At 38.8% G+C, this 19,568-nt stretch overlaps 1 protein-coding gene across 2 annotated transcripts in view; it reads left to right on the top strand.

The window, feature by feature from the left end:
• Positions 1-11,672, top strand: part of ITGA6 (integrin subunit alpha 6) — a 79,511-nt gene extending 67,839 nt beyond the window's left edge. Inside the window, exons 20-26 of one of the 2 annotated variants that reach the window (XM_077272694.1) lie at positions 3,343-3,516; positions 3,778-3,879; positions 5,198-5,308; positions 5,403-5,501; positions 6,591-6,716; positions 8,191-8,321; positions 9,532-11,672. In XM_077272694.1, the coding sequence (XP_077128809.1) occupies positions 3,343-3,516; positions 3,778-3,879; positions 5,198-5,308; positions 5,403-5,501; positions 6,591-6,716; positions 8,191-8,298 (720 nt within the window). In that variant the 3' untranslated portion in view covers positions 8,299-8,321; positions 9,532-11,672. The remainder of the gene's footprint in view (positions 1-3,342; positions 3,517-3,777; positions 3,880-5,197; positions 5,309-5,402; positions 5,502-6,590; positions 6,717-8,190; positions 8,322-9,531) is intronic. The other variant, XM_077272693.1, reaches the window with a different exon arrangement.
• Positions 11,673-19,568: the final 7,896 nt, after the last annotated feature.

Below are 19,568 nucleotides of genomic sequence, written 5' to 3'. Positions count from 1 at the left end.
AGTATTTAGCTTGGTGTCAGAGATGTCTGTTTTCATGTTTTGAGGTTAGATCGCCCCCTGCAGCCGTAATAGGATAAAGCATGCAGTTTATGTCATAACTTACATTGAAATAAAAAAATGACTGCTGTTTAAATGATAAATAAATAAAAACACAAAGGACTATACAAATTTTTTTATTTTGGCATCTTTTTTTTTTTTTTACTAAAAATCTCAGGAAAAAATTTATCAATTGTTCTTAGAGAAATGGAAGTTGTTTTTTTTTTTGTTTTTTGTCTAAAATTTGTGCCACATTTACTTACAAAATATATATATATATATATATATATATATATATATATATATATATATATATATATATATATATATATATATATATATATATATATATATATATATATATATAGTGTGGCAAATCAACGTATTCAGTATTCTAGGGCAGTATCATGGCTTTCTGTATAAAATGATAGCCGTGAGGCTGTGCAGAACTCTCCTGTCTGAGATCATAGATTAACCAATGGCCCCATTGACTTAAGATGTAGTCGATTTAGGTTTCCATCTTCACCAAGAGCCTACAAATGACAGATAAAAAAAATGCAAAAATAAATCCATGTGGTCCCAAATATTGGCATCAGATAGCCAGGTTAAAGGTGAAGGATCATAATGTGTATCCTAAGTATTGGCATAGAATGAGAATGTCCCAAACGTTCCATGTAGTGGAGACACACTTATAAGGAAGTATCAAAGAACCCATGAAGTATTACCTTAGAGAAGAGTAAGGCCGGCGTCACACTCGGCGTAAGACAATACGCCACGTATTATACGTCCGTACTACGGCCGTAATACGGAGAAATGTTCCCAAAATAGTGATCCGTAGTCAGGGTGTGTCAGCGTATTTTGCGCATGGCATCCTCCGTATGTAATCCGTATGGCATCCGTACTGCGAGATTTTCGCGCAGGCTTGCAAAACCGACATCTAATGGATTTATGTGCTCAAATGTTCATTAAAACATATATACAGTATATATATATATATATATATATATATATATATATATATATATATATATATATATATATATATATATATGTATATGTCATTGAGACACATATATATATATTCTGTATTTAGATTTCATTCAGCGCGATATCTGTGAACAGCCGGTAATTCAATTGCCGGCTTTTCATTTCTCCTGCACAAACCCGACATGATATGAGACATGGTTTACATACAGTAAACCATCTCATATCCCCATGTTTTTTTGCATATTCCACACTACTAATGTTAGTAGTGTGTATGTGCAAAATTTCAGCGCTGTAGCTGCTAAAATAAAGGGTTAAATGGCAGAAAAAATTGGCGTGGGCTCCCGCGCAATTTTCTCCACCAGAGTGGTAAAGCCAGTGACTGAGGGCAGATATTAATAGCCAGGAGAGGGTCCATGGTCATTGGCCCCCCCCTGGCTACAAACATCTGCCCCCAGCCACCCCAGAAAAGGCACATCTGGAAGATGCGCCTATTCTGGCACTTGGCCACTCTCTTCCCACTCCCTGTAGCGGTGGGATATGGGGTAATGAAGGGTTAATGCCACCTTGCTATTGTAAGGTGACATTAAGCCAGATTAATAATGGAGAGGCGTCAATTATGACACCTATCCATTATTAATCCAATTGTTGGAAAGGGTTAAAAAACACACACACACATGATTAAAAAGGATTTTAATGAAATAAACACAGCGGTTGTTGTAATAATTTATTGTTCTCGCAATCCATTTCCAGGCCCTCGCTTGGAAAAATAATTAACGCACAAGATACATATCTTCTGATGTCAGATCAGGTCCCACGAAGTAATCCATCTGAAGGGGTTAACTAATATTACAGGCACGAGCTGCGAGAAACCACTCGCTGGTGCCTGTAATCCCCGGGTGCTGAAAGGAAAGCTGGATCTGTACTTACATTGAGTCGCGGTGATGCGCCCTCTGGTGGATGTTCTCATGAACTGCAGCCTGGGAACTTTTTCCCACGCTCCAGGTCATATGAGGACATCCACCAGGGGGCGCATCACCGCGACTGAAGGAAATGTAGGTCATTGACCTACATTTCATTCATTCGCCGGGGATTACAGGCACGGAGCACAGCTGCATTTAGCAGGGCTCGTGCCTGTAATATTAGTTAACCCCTTCAGATGGATTACTTCGTGGGACGTGATCTGACATCAGAAGGTATGTATATTGTGCGTTTATTATTTTGCCAAGCGAGGGTTTGCAAATGGATTGCGAGAACAATAAATTATTACAACAACCGCTGTGTTTATTTCATTAAAATCCTTTTTAATCATGTGTGTGTGTGTTTTTTAACCCTTTCCTACAATTGGATTAATAATGAATAGGTGTCATAATTGACGCCTCTCCATTATTAATCTGGCTTAATGTCACCTTACAATAGCAAGGTGGCATTAACCCTTCATTACCCCATATCCCACCGCTACACGGGAGTGGGAAGAGAGTGGCCAAGTGCCAGAATAGGCGCATCTTACAGATGTGCCTTTTCTGGGGTGGCTGGGGGCAGATGTTTTTAGCCACGGGGGGGGCCAATAACCACGGACCCTCTCCTGGCTATTAATATCTGCCCTCAGTCACTGGCTTTACCACTCTGGTGGAGAAAATTGCGCGGGAGCCCACGCCAATTTTTTCCGCCATTTAACCCTTTATTTTACAAGCTACATTGCACAAATTTTGCACATACACACTACTAACATTAGTAGTGTGGAATATGCAAAAAAAATGGGGATATGAGATGGTTTACTGTATGTAAACCATGTCTCATATCATGTCGGGTTTGTGAAGGAGAAGGAAAAAGCCGGCAATTGAATTACCGACTTTTCACTAACACCGCTGCGTATTTCTCGCAAGTCACACTGCAGGTCCGTGTGGAATCCGTATTTTTCTCGCCCCCATAGACTTTCATTGGCGTATTATTTGCGCAATACGCTGACAAACGCAGCATGCTGCGATTTTGTACGGCCGTAGAAAGCCGTATAATACTGAACCGTAATATACGGCTGATAGGAGCAGCCCCATTGAGAATAATTGTGCCGTATGTTATGCGAGTTTTACGGACGTAGTTTCTGCGCTCTTACGTCCGTAAAACTCGCCAGTGTGACGCCGGCCTAAGTGTGAGATGACCGGAGTAGTCAGGAGAAATCAGACGTGGCTTCCCCACGTTCCCACACAAAGGGTGTTAGGGCGCCAATGTTTTTTGTGATCATTCTTTCCATATAAACGCCTGGACAATATATTTTTAGTATTACCTGCTATTTTAACCCTTTTCATATGAATTACATTTCAGGTGACTAATTTTGGACGGCCCCTGACTTCACTGGGTATGGCATTTTTGGAAATTCAGTGGCCAAAAGAAATCGCCAATGGAAAATGGCTTCTGTACATTGTAAAAATAGACTCCAAGGGGCTGGACAAAGTCACGTGTTCACCAGTCCGTGAAATTAACAAACTGAAATTGCTGGTATGTTACCACTGTCCTATCTGGTTGGCAGTTAGCGCACACAAGTCACTTACGAACGCTCTGTTCACACTAGTGCTAATGGGTCCATCATAGAGTATGTTTCCATCCATGGTCAGACGCGACAGCATACAGTATACAGCACAGATTTTGCTATCCGGAATGTTCAGTATTACACAAACTTTAAATAAACTCTTTCCTTTTTTCCTTTTGTTCATTGTTTTGCGACTTTATGACAAGTTTATGCAATTTTTTCTTTCACAGGAGTCTGGTAAAAGTCGAAATAGACGAGAAATAGGGGAAAAGAAAAGTGATCCGGATGGCAAATCCTATTCATTTTTCTCAGATAGGAAGTACATGACGCTGGTAAGATTTACTCTTCTGTTCTCCAGTGTTTGGACTTTTGTACGTATAGGTTTGTAAAAAATACATGTTTTTTTTGTCTTTGGTTTAGCCTGTATATATGACATATTTTCAGCTTTAGGGCTTGTCCAGACGAACGTACTGTGTGCAAAATAAATAGGGCACAAACAGCACACGGACCAATGCAAGTCATTGATGTACTTCACATAAACATTTTTACCTACGGACCGGTGGTCTGCCCATAAAAGATTGCAGCATACACTACTCTGACATTTTTTTTTTTTGTTATCATATTCAATGGGTGTCATTAAAAAACGGATGTCCTATGAACGCGATCCTTTTTTTTTTTACGGATCTATTACAATTATCAACATAAAACTGGATTTGGCCTTTTATTATTTTTTTAATTCTGGATGTATATAAAAAATGACATGCAAATGTCCTACAGATGTAAAAATGGGACATGCGGATGATATACAGAACACCATACGGTTGAAAACTAAATGATTTCACACACGCTGGTCTGAACTTAGCCCTATATTGGTAGATTTCTAACTCCTGTGACCCCCAAGGCTGCGTTCACACCTTTTTCTCTTTTGCTGATTCACTTGTTGTGGCTCCAGTGTATTCTTTTTTTTTTTTTTTACGCGATCATGGTAAAAACAGCAACGTTTTTGTCGTTATGTTTCAATATAAAAAAAAAAAAAGCTCCGCAGGCGCAATGTGTGAACGCTGGCAAAGAGCCACTCTATTGATTTAGTATTCATGCTTTTGCATCAACTACAAAATCTGTCTAAATAATTTTTAAATTGAGGAGTTGGAGTAGTGGGTAAGAGCACCTCCTTTGTCTGTCTGCAACCCATTGATGGCTCATAGAACTGCTATATTGCTGACTTTTTCCCACAGAAACCAGTAACTATTAAGTCTGCAGATAAGTTTACTTTGATACAGATTCTTACGGGTTCCTTTAGACTTTTTCATCAGTATTTTTTCCACCTTGGAAAAAGTTTCCTATTTTACATTTGTTATTTTTTTATGGGTTTTATTTGTCATATACATGTATTTTTTTTTTGCGTGCAATTTTTATTACCCTGTGAAAAAGCCTACGAGACAATGCGTGAAGAAATAACCAGATGCTGCGTTTTGAAAGAAGCTCTTACCAAAAGAGTAAAAATAAAGTCATAAATACATTGTGGTGTGTTTCATACTTTCCTATTGACTCACAGCCGACTACTGGCACAATAATTTTTTCTTGGAAAAAACCCTTCAAATATATTTTATACATATGAACGATTGTTAATCCGTCTCTCATTGATTTCAGGATTGTAAGAGTCATGCAAAGTGTGTGACAATTAGATGTCCCCTTCAAGGTCTGGATAGTAATGCTGTCATTACCATTCGCTCCAGGTTATGGAACAGCACATTTATTGAGGTACTGTGGCAGCGATGTACTTGCGTCATCTATGTCTCTAGACTTATTGAATTTGACCTTTAAATTTTCTCACTTATTTTACGTTTGTTAACAGGAATATTCAAAAATGAGCTATTTGGACATCATAGTGAAAGCCTCGCTCAGTCTGGATGCAACCGCTGAAAACATTAAATGGACAAATGAAGGTTATCAGGTACAGAAACAGATTGTATCCTATACCAGGGGGTGTATATATATATATATCTCTATATATATATATATGCACATATACTGTATGCAAGCACACATTTATATAAACAAATATATGTAGCAGCATTTTGTGCCCTTAGTCTCTATAATCCATCAAAACATTACATGATACTTTTATTTTTCCCACGTAGGTAGTGAGCTAGCAAAGACTTTTTACAGCTGACCTGTCGCCAGATTTCAGAAACTGTATATATTATTGTATAAACCAAAATGAGGCTAGTGTACTTTCTATTTAAAAAAAAAAATATTAAAAATGACTCTATAGTCCTTATATTAAGATAAGTGTTTTATGAATGCTCATTTTTAATTATCTGTTTAATATAAGGCAGGAAAACTTAAAAAAACAAACAATTATACAGCCATTCTGATATGGATTTTCAAAGTAAGTACACCTGCCTCATAAGGTCCAAGAGATCTCTTTGATCATTTATGCAGTCTGTAATGTGAAATTTAATCAGAGATTTAGGGGGTCAGGCATCGACTCACAAGGTTGTTTTCTGTAGGAGAGCTATTTTGCGGGATCAGCCATGTAAGGTAAATGTTTTACTGTAAGAAATGTCTGATACATGGGATTCTCACTGATTATGAAAAAAGGTGGTCCTCAGCCTCCGGTTCCTGCATCATGCAGTAAGGAAGGGGGACTTGAATGGAGTTTTGATGGTTCATGCCCCCTGATGTTCTATTGTCTATGGGGCTTATGGAAACGGAAGAAGTGGCACAAGTGAGGAATGAATGAGCAGCTCAGACTCACAATATTGGTAGAGGACAGAATTAGAATTAAAATATCATTTTTAGACACCCAAAGTAGACACGCTAGTGCCATGAGTGTTTCTTTACACATTGGTTGGTCAATGAATCCTTTTAAAAAGGCAGGATTGTTTGACAGTATGGCTGTGTGTATCTGGAACAGTTTATATGGATGACAAAAAGTTTATTATGAGAATACTGGTGAAACTAAAAGTGATTATTCTCAAATATGCGTGAAGGTGAAATCCAAGCAATATTACTAAACACTATATTTACCTCCATATAGGTGCGGGTTACAGTTTTCCCAGAGAAAACGCCGTTGCAATATACTGGAGTACCGTGGTGGATTATCCTAGTTGCTATACTAGCAGGGATCTTAATGCTTGCGCTCTTAGTGTTTATATTATGGAAGGTGAGTACATTTAATATATATATATATATATATATATATATATATATATATATATATATATATATATATATATTATACACATGTGTCACTGGTCAGGGTCACTGGCACCTTAGAAATAAGTTGATAGCACACATGGCCATACAGTTAAAAAGTAGGTTGGCTGGGCTACTGTCTCACATAGCAGATCAATAGATAGTGCTACCTAACCTACATCATTATTACTAAAAGCCATTAGAAGCTCATTTACAATTTTATAATCCTATACATTTTATATTAGTCTCTGCTGTTTCATCATATTTCATCAAGCTAAGCAGTAAAAAGTAATTTCCAAGATAGTAAATTATTTCCTATCCATTGCTTAGAGTAAAAAACGTACTGATTGCTTAGATTCCGACAAATGGGACCTCTAGTGATCCTGGGAAACAGCGCTCTGGAACACAGAAATCGGGCAAAGTCTCATCTTGAATGGAGTAGAAGTGCATATTCTGGACCTCTACTCCATTTATTGTCTATGGGAGTACTGGAAATATCCGACTGCAGAATGTTCCAGATCCTCGTTATCCCTTTCCCAGAGATTTCCAGTCTTAGGGCTCATACTCACTTGCGTGAAATACGGCCGAGTCTCGCATGGTAACACCCGGCTCTGCCGCCGGCACTTGGGAGCGGAGAGCGCAGCTCCATGTATTGCGATGCGGCAGCACGCTCCACTCCGGAGTGCCGGCGGCAGAGGCGGGTTTTAACATACGAGACTCGGCCGTATTTTACGCAAGTGAGTATGAGCCCTTATTCATAGGTGATAACTTACTAATCAACTAGCTCTTATATTTGACAGGCCCACATTAAAGGAGACCTACCAGACCAAAATTAGAAAGGCTAACAAATTCTATTTATGCTGAGATTGAAACTTGCTCAGCCAATTTCATAACTTCCCTAGAAGTCGATGGAGAGAGCTGAGCATTCACAGCAATCTTTTAATTACCAGCAAGTGAACACAGTGAACTAAGAAATCCCATTCTTGGGATAGCAGTGGGTCCCAGAGGTGAAGGGATATATACCTGCATCTATCAGATGTTTTTGGTTTATCCCGTCAATATTATCTGATATGAGAATACCCCTTTAACAAATTGCACTAAATGCTAAGTACTTTTACCCTTCTTATTTGTATTGCAACTGGATATAGACATACAAATAATTTGGCCAGTATGGATCTTGACAGTAATTTATGCCTTACTTTGAAAAGTTTACATTGGTAGGGTTGAGAAGGTAAAACCCTAAATAAAACCCTAGAGTACCTTGACCATGCACAATTCAGAGATTGAGTGATTCAGAAATAAGATATCCTATCTTCTCTCTCGGGAGATGCTGATATGAGACGTCGTTGCAGCAGACTGTCACCATTGCTTTTGATTTGTCTTCCAAATGCTTCTTTGCAATCATCACAAATCATCCCATGTGTAACCTTCATTCTTTGTAGTGTGGTTTTTTCAAGAGAAGTAAACAAGATGAATATGATGCCGCTTATCACAAGGCTGAAATCCATACTCAGCCATCTGATAAAGAGAGGCTGACATCTGACGCATAGTATTGATCAGCGCTCTGTGATTGGTAATTCACTGTTTAAATCACTGCTTTCTGGGTGTTGGATTGGCTGCAGGATATCCTTACAGCATAACACATCGCTTTTGCTGCAGAAAACTTTCATTAATCATTAAATTGACTATCTTTCCTCTTGCTTTATCTGCTCTGGCAGCATAATTCTTAAAGCACCTGTATGTAACATATATGCATGGAAAACGTACTAAAAAAAAATGACTGGATGCCGTTCTGTATCTGCCCAGTCACTGTTAATCAATTTTCATGATTTTTTTTTCTCCAGAAAGATGGATGGATACATACTTTGTAGCAAATTAAAGGGGTTGTTAATTTTTTCTTAATTTTAACAAATGTGTTAAGGAGATGATTGCCTAGTTCTTAATAATATAAAACTACAGTATAACCGTTTCTCCTCTTCCTCTCCTCCAAGGCTTGAGAAAGGTTCCTGTTTGGAACATAAATGTCACCATTATGGATTATTCAATAGCACTTCTTTTCACTTTTTCAATTGGTTTGCTGCCTTTTTTCCAAACAGAGATAGATAGATAGATAGATAGATAGATAGATAGATAGATCTCAAACACTAAATATATACATTTTGACCTTCATATAGACTATACTTATAGAATTAAGGTACTTAGTGCACAAATTAGCCAATTACTTGTGCCCATCTGCCACGACAAAGCACATTGTCACACGTAGATTGATCAATTTTTTCACTAGGTACCTTAATTCTATATTGTCTATATAGCAGTAATGCAGTTCAAAATGCATGTACCGTATTCATTGTTCTCATATAGCTTAGTGCACTTGTTTGAGTTTATATTATTGCCGTCACATCCGCTTGCAACTGTTCACAGTTTACTTATTTTGCCAGGAATTGCTGATCTGTTATGTATTTTTTTAATAGATAGCTATTTGGGACATTTGAGAGCTTGTGTCAAAGGGACACCCTAGAAATAGAAAATATGGAAATATATAAGTGTCAATATTATTTTGACTATTGACACTTTATCATGCAGGACCCTTTTTGCTTCTAAACGTATTCTACCTTGAACATGCATCCAAACTTTTTCTCATTTCGCCTCATTGCTGACTTTTTCTAATAGCTTTTTGGGCTCGTTAAACTACCTTCATGTTGTTGTCTAAATTGTCCGCTGTGAACCTGAACAAATCGTTCTTCATTTTCTTATAATGACCCAAATCTTGTCTCTCTTCCCAGTTTGGATTTTTTAAACGTTCCAGGTACGATGATAGTGTCCCGCGATACCACGCCATCCGAATCTCCAAAGAAGAACGCCAATTCAAAGAAGGAAAATTAAAACAAAGCAGCGAGAAAAAGCAATGGGTCACCAACTGGAATGAAAATGAAAGCTATTCCTAGAAATGTTATTACATGTTTTGTATATTTCTGATAAAAAAAAGATCACTTTAGTGTGCGGATGGCACCACATTGATTGGATTGGGTATGTGCCAAACGATAGACCTTTTTGCTGTCTGGATATTATTTCCATGACAAATATGACTTGCTCTGTGAAATATATGTTTCTATGAATTGTGAGCTGCAAGTGAAATATAGAATTAAAGAGGTGTCATCCATTAGACTAACCCCCTTTTATAAGCCCACCTCTATAAACCAGAGTTGAGAGCTCTTTTGGTGGACCTGACCCTTTCACATATGACATTATTGGAGTGGGCACCATGCAATACTACATTTCACCTGCATTGGCCATAGCAGGGAAAATCTGACTGCCAGGCATGTTCATTACGAAAAAGGGAGTTGTCTTGGTAAGTCATCTCATTTGACAAAATAATCATTACCTGGTAGATTCCATTTCTACAGGTACAAAGTATTGGAAAGAAGGGGTGCTATGTTTTATTTAATGCTGACATAATGTTATTATGCAATAATGAGGAATCGGCCACTGAATGACTTGCCCACCTTTGGGGGCAATATATATACATATATATTTTTATTTAAATGAATGAATTTAGGACTAAAAATCACTTTTGAATTTAGGTTTCATTATTAATTTTGCATTGCTTGCATTCTATAGTCTTACAGATGTACTGTCTAATCCTGGATGAACAATGAGTTAACTGAGAATCTGTCAGTCATCCCTCTATGACTATCTGATGGAGAGTATGTACCGTAATTCTTTTCATCACAGTTGAATCCAAATTAAAACCTGTAAAAGCCAAACAGAGCAAAACTTTTAATAAAACCCAATTATTAAATTGATTTTAGTCCCAAATACATGTATTTAAGTAAAATAAAATGTCCCCAAAGGTGGATAACGTGTTAAGTGCTTTAATAATGCAAAGAAGATTTTATAGCTGCTATAAGACCTTCTTACACACTCTGATGAGATCTGTGATCTGTTTGCCTTAAAACACATGCATCTGTGCCATATACCATATGATACGTCTATTACCTATGCAAACTATACCGCCATTTTAATGGCATATAGCTTTGAAGGCATTTGAGTGACTAACAAGATTGGTACTGTGTGCCTTTAAATCTTTAATTGCAAGGAAAACCTAATAAAGTCTAAAGAGGTTGTCCACTACTTTAGCATTGACGACTAGTGATGAGCGAGTGTACGGTACTCGTTGCTTGGGTGATCTCCGAGTATTTGTTAGTGTTCAGAGATTTAGTTTTCGTCGCAGCAGCTGCATGATTTACGGCTGCTGGACAGCCTGAATACATGTGGGAATTCCCTAACAAACAGGCTATCCCCACATGTACTCAGCCTGTCTAGTAGCTGTAAATCATGCAGCTGCTGCGACGAAAACTAAATCTCTGAGCACTTACAAATACTCAGAGACCACTTGAGTATGCTTGGGAAAACCCGAGCAACGAGTATACTCGCTCATCATTATTGACGACCTATCCTTTGGATAGGTCATCAATGACTGATCAGTCGGGGTCCGACACCCGGCACCGCCGGCCGGCAATGCTCACTTGCGGATCTGGCCGTCTTCTGATAGTGGCTGCGGCTGGGTATTACACATATGCATCCTATTGATTTAAATTGATTATTTTATATGTAAACTTAAGGACCGCCTAATGTATGATTTTTTTTTTTCAATGTGAACCTAGCCATGGTGAAATAATATATCACAGTTTTGCTTCTCTTTTCAGTACACATTCCTGATGGTTTAATGAGGACCTGTCACTTGCTATAAATATGTAATTTTTTACCCTGAATCTGGAGTTGCTTTTCAGTGCAGAAATATGGCCCTCTCTTTCCAATCTAGCATTTATCAAAGTGGGCGTGATCGACAGATTTTCTTGCAATGAATGAGAGGACCACGCCCTGTTGGATAACAATACTAAGGTTATATAGAGGAAAGTGAGCACCATATCGCAGGAACAAAAAAAAATAAAAATTCAGGAAACCAGCAGCATTTACACCAGATTAAAAATATGCATATTTATAAAAAATGACTGGTTCTCTTTAAAGGCTGCAAATCCTAAAATGTAAAAAGTAAAAATGTGCAATATGGTTCTCTGTCCACACGGTCACATTTGTCATTGAGATTCCAAACCTAGCAGCAACGCTTCGACGTCCTTTTTGTATATAGTAACCTGTGAGGTATTTATTGCTTCCTTTTGCCTTTAAATGTAAAGTAAGCATATCATGTGTGCACACTGAAGGCAGCAGCCATTTTGTGTCAGTGATATTACATATGCCCATAAAAATGGCCAACTCCACTGCGTTCAGTTTAGAAATACACTTTAAGGCCAAAGATTTATTTTTTCCGGGTTTTTTTTTCTTATTTTGGGTGTAACTAATGGTCAACACTATTCCAATGCATTTTTCTGTCGCTCTCTATTTTCTGTTATAATGCAGTACTACATTTTATGTTGTGTTCAGTGTGTGAATAGATCTTTCCGCATCCTGCCTCGGAAATTTCCTAACTGCCAAAGGCATCGCTTTACTTTTTGGTAGCCTGACAATGTATGTATGTAAATAATGTATTGTGTACACATAAAAAATGGTATTTCTAAAGGGGGACACACGTTCGACATGTTGCTGTTTACTATGTCTTTAGTAGGCCCAGTCTATCATTTATAAAGGTTCTCTAGTGCTGTTTTTTTTTATACACGGCTTAGTTTTTCTGTGAGAAACACTAGGCCTCATTTATCAAAATGGTCTAAAAGAAAGACTGATGTTGATGATCATAGCAACCAATCAGAGAGCAGCTTTCATTTTCAAAACAGCTTTCATAAAATAACAGCTGCTCTGTGATTGGTTGCTATGGGCAACACAGTCTTTCTTTTAAACAATTTTTGATAAATCTGCTCCCAAAATGTCTTATACTTATTTCTATCCCCTGAGAAACCAGCTAGTTCCTGTGAACATGGTCGCATTAGCTCTATACCACCTGTATGATATATCACCCATAGACTTATATGGGGCCATACTGTTATGTTTTACAGTTTTTCATCATTATTGTATGTATTGAATCTATGCAAAACTGTCCCATCGCATAGATATTATGGAAATATTCAGGGATTTTTTTTTTTTAAAGACATCTTTTTTTTTATAAAGAAATCCTTATATATATATTATATATATATTACACCAAAACACAGCCAATGGCCTTGTCACAAGGCACATCTTAGACTTAAGAGGCTTGGTGCGGAGCTCATTACCATCTGGCCACGTTCACATGAGCATATTTAATGGTCCATATACGAACCGCACCGCCCAGACTGACTATGGGTCTCCCGACCTGAACTTACAGTTTCATAGACACATGTGAGGCTAAAAGTTTGGGTCGAGAGAACCACCAGCAGTCCGGGCATTGCAGTACATATGCAGACCTGTGAGCCCAAGCCTAAGGCCTTCACGTAGAGCAAATATGGCAAGACTGCAGCAATTATCTTGCGTTATTGTACTGTCTGTACTGACTAGGAGTGCACTAGAGAAGAAGCAGTGCTAGCCAGATGTTGTTTCTGATGTTTTTTTTTAAAAAAAGGGTAGCACACACTGAATATTTGCGATAGGCACTGAAAATACTTTTGTTGATCAAATTTAAATCAAAATATAAAAATGAAAAGGTCAACTACCAAATCAGTGAGGGGAGGTTTAGAGGTTGGACTTTTTGCACCCATGTGAGTGGAGCGGTGGTAACATGCACACTGCAGCTCTATTTAAAGGGAACCTGTCACCTGAATTTGGCGGGACCAGTTTTGGGTCATATGGGCGGGGTTTTCGGGTGTTTGATTCACCCTTTCCTTACCCGCTGGCTGCATGCTGGCCGCAATATTGGATTGAAGTTCATTCTCTGTCCTCCGGAGTACACGCCAGCGCAAGCCAATATTGCCTTGCGCAGGCGTGTACTCCGGAGGACAGAGAATGAACTTCAATCCAATATTGCGGCCAGCATGCAGCCAGCGGGTAAGGAAAGGGTGAATCAAACACCCGAAAACCCCGCCCATATGACCCAAAACTGGTCCCGCCAAATTCAGGTGACAGGTTCCCTTTAAAGTGCTCATTGCACTACCATATCCATTCAAAAGTCACCTTTTCTGGGGACCAGTAATTAGACCCTATAATATAGGGCTGACGCTTTGCAACAAACAGCAAGCTAAATTTCTGCAAGACCAGTTGTTCAGGACCTGAAATAAATTTAATTCACATTGACACAGTATCAGCAACTTATCGCTGTCGTTACAAAAGAATTGTGCGGATATTAGACCCGGTTTACACAGTGCAGATTGGTGCAGCTTTTTTTGGGTTCAGTCAAAGTCAGGAGTGAATATTAACAAGGTGAAAAGTATAAAGAAAGAGATTTAGGCTATGTATCCACAGGACGTAATTTCTGCGCTTTGGACGCAGCGGATTCCCCGCTCCGCCCAAAGCGCCGCTCCCTGCGGGTGATTCCGGATGTGTTCATTGAACACAGGCTGAATCACCGCATCGTATTCATAGGCTGTGTAATTTATCTTGCGGAGACGGAGCGTCTCCACAAGATAAATAGACCTGCTGCGGTCTGTAAAGGCGCGCCGCATGTCCGGTTATGCAGGGCCGCCGGATGTGTCCCTGCACATATAGTGGAGACGGGATTTCATAAAATCCCATCCACTATGCTGTAACATCTGGACGCTGCGGATTGGACGCTACGGCTGTACGCAGCGTCCAATCCGCAGCAAAAACTAAAGCAATACGTCCTGTGTAAACATACCCTAACACTTTTAGTTTTTATTTTTTGCATTCACTCTGAATATGTATCTTATCAGAGATTCGTGGTCTTGCACCGTAGAAGTAGCTGTTATGTAGTATGTGAATGGTGTAGAATTAACTTCAGATTGAGTATGTAGGTTAAATGTAGGGTTTTTTGCCTAATTATACTGTATATTACTTAAAAAGTAAAAAAAGAAAAAACCCTTTAATACTGTACTATAGTATAAAAAAGTGCAACGTCTCGCTATGAGCAGATTTTTTTCTGCTTTGGGTGACTGAGTCAACACTGGATAAATGAATTATTTTTTAACTATCTCGACGTGTATATATTGGAATTTGGAAACTATGACATTTACTTTAGTTTTCTGCTTTTCAGACAGGCGAATTACTTGTGCTATATATGACAGATTTCTGTAGCAAAAGGTGGGATGTGATGATAAATTAATGAAACACTTTGGAAATATATACCGTCATTCCAAATACTTTGAATGAAAAGGGTTAAACTGGGGGGCAGTTACCCATCTCCCCTCCATCATGGCTGCAGTGGGGATAATATGCTTTGTTGCTTTGTATACATTTTTGCAAGATATGGAAGCAGCTGACCGCTTTTACCCCAGTGCCTGTATTCTTGCGATCAGTAGCAATCATAATGGCTGGGTGATAAATGTTAACAGCTTAAATACTCCTTCATCTTCAAGTGCTGCACACATTCTGGCACCACCGAATTTACTACTTTTTAGTTGTTTCCGATTGATGACTATGGCAGTTTCTATTGTGGGGACAATAAAGCTGGCAAGAGTAGTCTAAAGTGTACAGTATAGTTTATGTCTCTACTGTAAGGAAGCTTGTTTTTTTTATGTTACTTATGCTTTATTTATGTGTTTTTTGTTTTAATTTGAGTCAATGTGCTGAACAGACACAAACTGTTAAAGTATTTTTTTAAACATATTTTTACAGCTGCATTAATAGTATTTTACAATAAAAAGACAGTAATAGATCTAAGATTAAAAAAAAACACTAATTATACTTAGACAGTTATAACACCTTCCAAACTCTGGAGAAAAAGCTAGTTGGCTACAGGTACCGCTTTTACCCCTGCATTAATTTTTTTTTTCCAAGCTTTCAACAATTTAATAAAAAAAAGTTGAATGATAAACTTCTGTCTGTCTGTATCCACCCCTAGGGGGCGCTTATAATGTATACATTGAGCTGAATAATGCAATATAAAGTATGCTCCTTAGCTGACTTTGAATTTAGTGCTTCAGGCAGCTAGAAGGGAGTATAAACTTATGAAGACGTATAAAAATTAAATATTTTAAAATTAATCACGACATAATGTAATATCAGATCTAAAATCCAACTAATAAAGACTTAGCGATGAAAACAATGTGACTTATTGGTCTACTGCAGAACTACAGCTTTGGGCAAGTGAATCAATAACTCATCCACCAGTCAAGTGTCCAGTGGAGCAGTATACATTACATGGCTTGTAGTATTGCATTTTTCTGATTCATTTTTTTAACATTGTATTTTCTACTTCAGATGTTGTTTTCCAGCACTTGTACCAAATTCACATATTGCTTTTCCATGAGATGTACAGTGTTAAACCCAGGTTCTTGTGTCACATTTTATTTCTATTTGCAATTCATTTTGTACTAACTAGAAATGTTGAACAGTTCTATACAGTGAATATACATACCTGTGGATATGTGTAAAATAAAACGTGAAATAAAGATGTTTTTATAAAAAAAGAAGAAAAGTGAGTACAGTAATTATTAAATGATACATTTAATAAGACATATAGGTATTGACAAGTAAAAGTGGGTTATGAAAAGGTATGGAGATGGTTTCAGAAGAAGGTTTTTCTAGACAATCACATTATAATGTGGAAAGTGTTACAAAATTGGATCACTGGTAGATTAATAACTCCATGCCATAGTAATGACCAACATACAACTTATTCACATGTCATCAGTATCCCTTTAATTGTTCTTGGATTACATCGTCTATTCTTCAGTTGTTCATATTGTGTTTGTTGTTGGTCTTAAAGTGTTATTCCCAATATTGCAAGTTATCCATTGTCTACGATGTTGATCGATGGGAATTTGAGTGCAGAGACCTCCATCAATCAAGAGAAGGACTGTCTAGGATGCCTGATGGAATGCAGAGGTGGCCGTGCATGCATCCTTCCATCACATCATTTATTGTCTATGGGACTGAGCCAAGAGCAAAACTCAGCTATCTCTTGCAGTGCCATAAAAAATGAATGGAGCAGAGGCATGCATGCCCGCCCACCAGTTGAGCCCAATGAGGCAATTCAGATCCCAGTTCTCGGAATTGGTGGTCATCTCTATGGTAGTAAACCCACCAGGCAACAATATATGGAAAATAACCCATTAATGAAAAAAATAAGTCAAATGCCAAGTTAATTGGCTAAGGATTTGGATATGTTGCCATCACGTGAATGAACTGGCAAAGAAAAATGGAAGGTATGTCCCAGATTATCGCTGAAAAATCCCAAACAGAGTTTGTGCATTGGTTGGGAATATCAGGAGCCTTCATAGTCAAACGTACAGTTCTGATTGCAGTCCTATTAGTTGTACTCTGACAATCCTGAGATAAAAGGGACAGTCCTTATTTGTCTTGGCTCCATTGTGAATGGATGTAGCCCTCATTCCTACCCCTCTTATGTAAGGTGTAGAGGTATAAAGAATAAAAAAATTGACTTTATTGAACTGAAAAAATAAACACAATAAAACCTTGCACATAGCACTTTAAATACCTGTGTGCATATCCTGGGCTCACTCGTGTGGCGTGTGCTTCTGCTGTTTGAGCCGGGTCCCGGTTGCGTGTCCTCTCGCGTCACACTTCCTGCCCTCTGAGTGTACTTTTGATACTTCTCCCTGCTTTTAGTGTGTTTTTTATTGTGTTTATCTTTTTCTATTCAATAAAGTACATTTTTTACTCTTTATACCTCCACGCCTTTGTTGCTTCTCTCTTATATAGGATATTATATTATTGGAAGTGCGTAATATAGTTGACCATTAATATTGGGATACACCCTCTTATGTAAGACTGTAGATATGCCAGAGGAGCCCACCCAGTGTGTGAGATTAGACCTAGTCACTGTGGACTGCACTAGTGGGTTGTAGGCAATAATAAAGCACTGGGAAGTGTGGTTATGATGGTGGGGTCCAGAGGAGCAGCTGTGAAACTGAAGGTAGGTCTGAGTGAAGGATCTGGAGATCCAAAATACTGTTTTTATTTGTGGCACACGTACTCTTGAACTGTTCCTACATTTGTTGGAACCTTAGTTTGAAGATAGCATACCTACTAATATTTTAATTCTCAAAAATCAAGATACCGAAAATTCCACCATGAGATCCACCAAAAGGTCCAGGAACACTCTCCAAAACACCCACTCTGGGGCCTTTTGTGGGTCATACCTGCAAAATTCAGACTGTTGTCACATATCAAAAAGTCTGTATAGTAGCTACCAATAGGTGGTGCTAGAGATGTAGTTTCCTTTCTTCTGGCGCAGCACAAAATGGCATATTGTCTCAAGCAGCATTGCCTGTAAGACGGCTTACACAGATGGATCTCCGCAAGGAGGATCAGTATCTTCATGTATATGTAACCAATGTGTCCCTTTGAACCTATCGTCTTTGACCTACCTCAAAAGTCCACGTCTTCAAGCAGTGATTAAACTCTTTAACCTTCACTTACATAATTGCACCCAGACATTAAAGGAGCTGCCATGTGCCCAATCCTCATGGGCTTTCTTAAACCAGATCATTGGGATTGAAGTTCTGGAACCCCGAGAATGGGGCTGTGCAGCCCTGTCCTGAATGACGTGAAGGTGAGGATGCCTCAGCACCATTTATATATGGGACTGCCGGAAACAGCTGAACACAGGGATTAGCAACCCCATAGATAATGGAGCAGAGGTCACACATGCACATTCTCGGGGTTGCAAAGGCCAAATCTGGGGATTGCTGGGGCCCCGAGTGGTCAGACCTTCAGTCATCAGAAAGTTATTCCCTGTACTACTGGTCCTCGCAGTTCCACATAATGTCTAACCCGTCCAGCTCCGCTACATCATAGCCTCTGGTTCACAACCACTTACACTGACCTAGGGTTTAGCGAATCCACCTTACCAGGTGGTCCATACAGGCACTCTATAATCAAAGTGTAAATATTAGGGCGCAGTAAGACCGCCGTATTTCTCGTGCGAGGATTGCATTGCAGTACACGGTCTGACCCACCACCTCTCCTGACCTGAGCGTGACAGCGTGATGTATTTCTATGCTGCTGTCATGCTCAGTTCAGGAAAGCCGATTGCCAGTTTGAGTATTGCAGTATTCGCGCAAGTAATACGGCCGTCTGACTGCACCCTAATAATTGTAACAGCAACTACGTCCCTTTCAACAGTAGCAAATATGTAGGGGCATAAATTTTTATAAAATCAAAATGAGAAAATACCCTACAGTAAATAAATTGCAACAGTGCATGAAAATAACATAAGGCATTCATTAACATAATTGTCATTAAAAAAAATCCCACCACATCACAGTGACCCTATTCGGGATGGTCCTAACCTCTAGTAAAATCTAGTTAAATCCTTACTATATGTCAAATGATGTAAAGGGCTGGGCAGTAACAAGACTCCGACTAATGGACACCAAACCATGGGGAGTTGCATAAATGTAATGTGCAGATCACTGAAAAGGGAGGCCACACTCTTATTTGCACAGAGCACAAAATACCTGAAACATTATTCCACCGTGTGCATTATCCAACAAATGTGATAACACTTTATACTTTATTCCTGTACATTAATGCGAAACCGTGTGGGGTGTGGCACTGTCTTAAATATTGCTGTGTGGCAAAGTTATGCCTCTAACAAAAACCTAAAGCGATTAACTGGAATATAAGTTGGTGTGCATGCATCGTGTAGGTGCACGTTCACACGGGCCTCCATCAGGAATTACTGCCCTTACTGCTGTATGGGGCCCGGTGAGCAGCGGTACAGAGGGGGGCTCGGGGCCCTGCCTCACCAGGC

The sequence above is a fragment of the Ranitomeya variabilis genome, chromosome 7, assembly GCF_051348905.1.
Source record: "Ranitomeya variabilis isolate aRanVar5 chromosome 7, aRanVar5.hap1, whole genome shotgun sequence".
Classification (NCBI taxonomy): domain Eukaryota; kingdom Metazoa; phylum Chordata; class Amphibia; order Anura; family Dendrobatidae; genus Ranitomeya; species Ranitomeya variabilis.
Note: the sequence above shows the minus strand (reverse complement) of the source record. Positions and strands in the feature narration are given on the sequence as shown.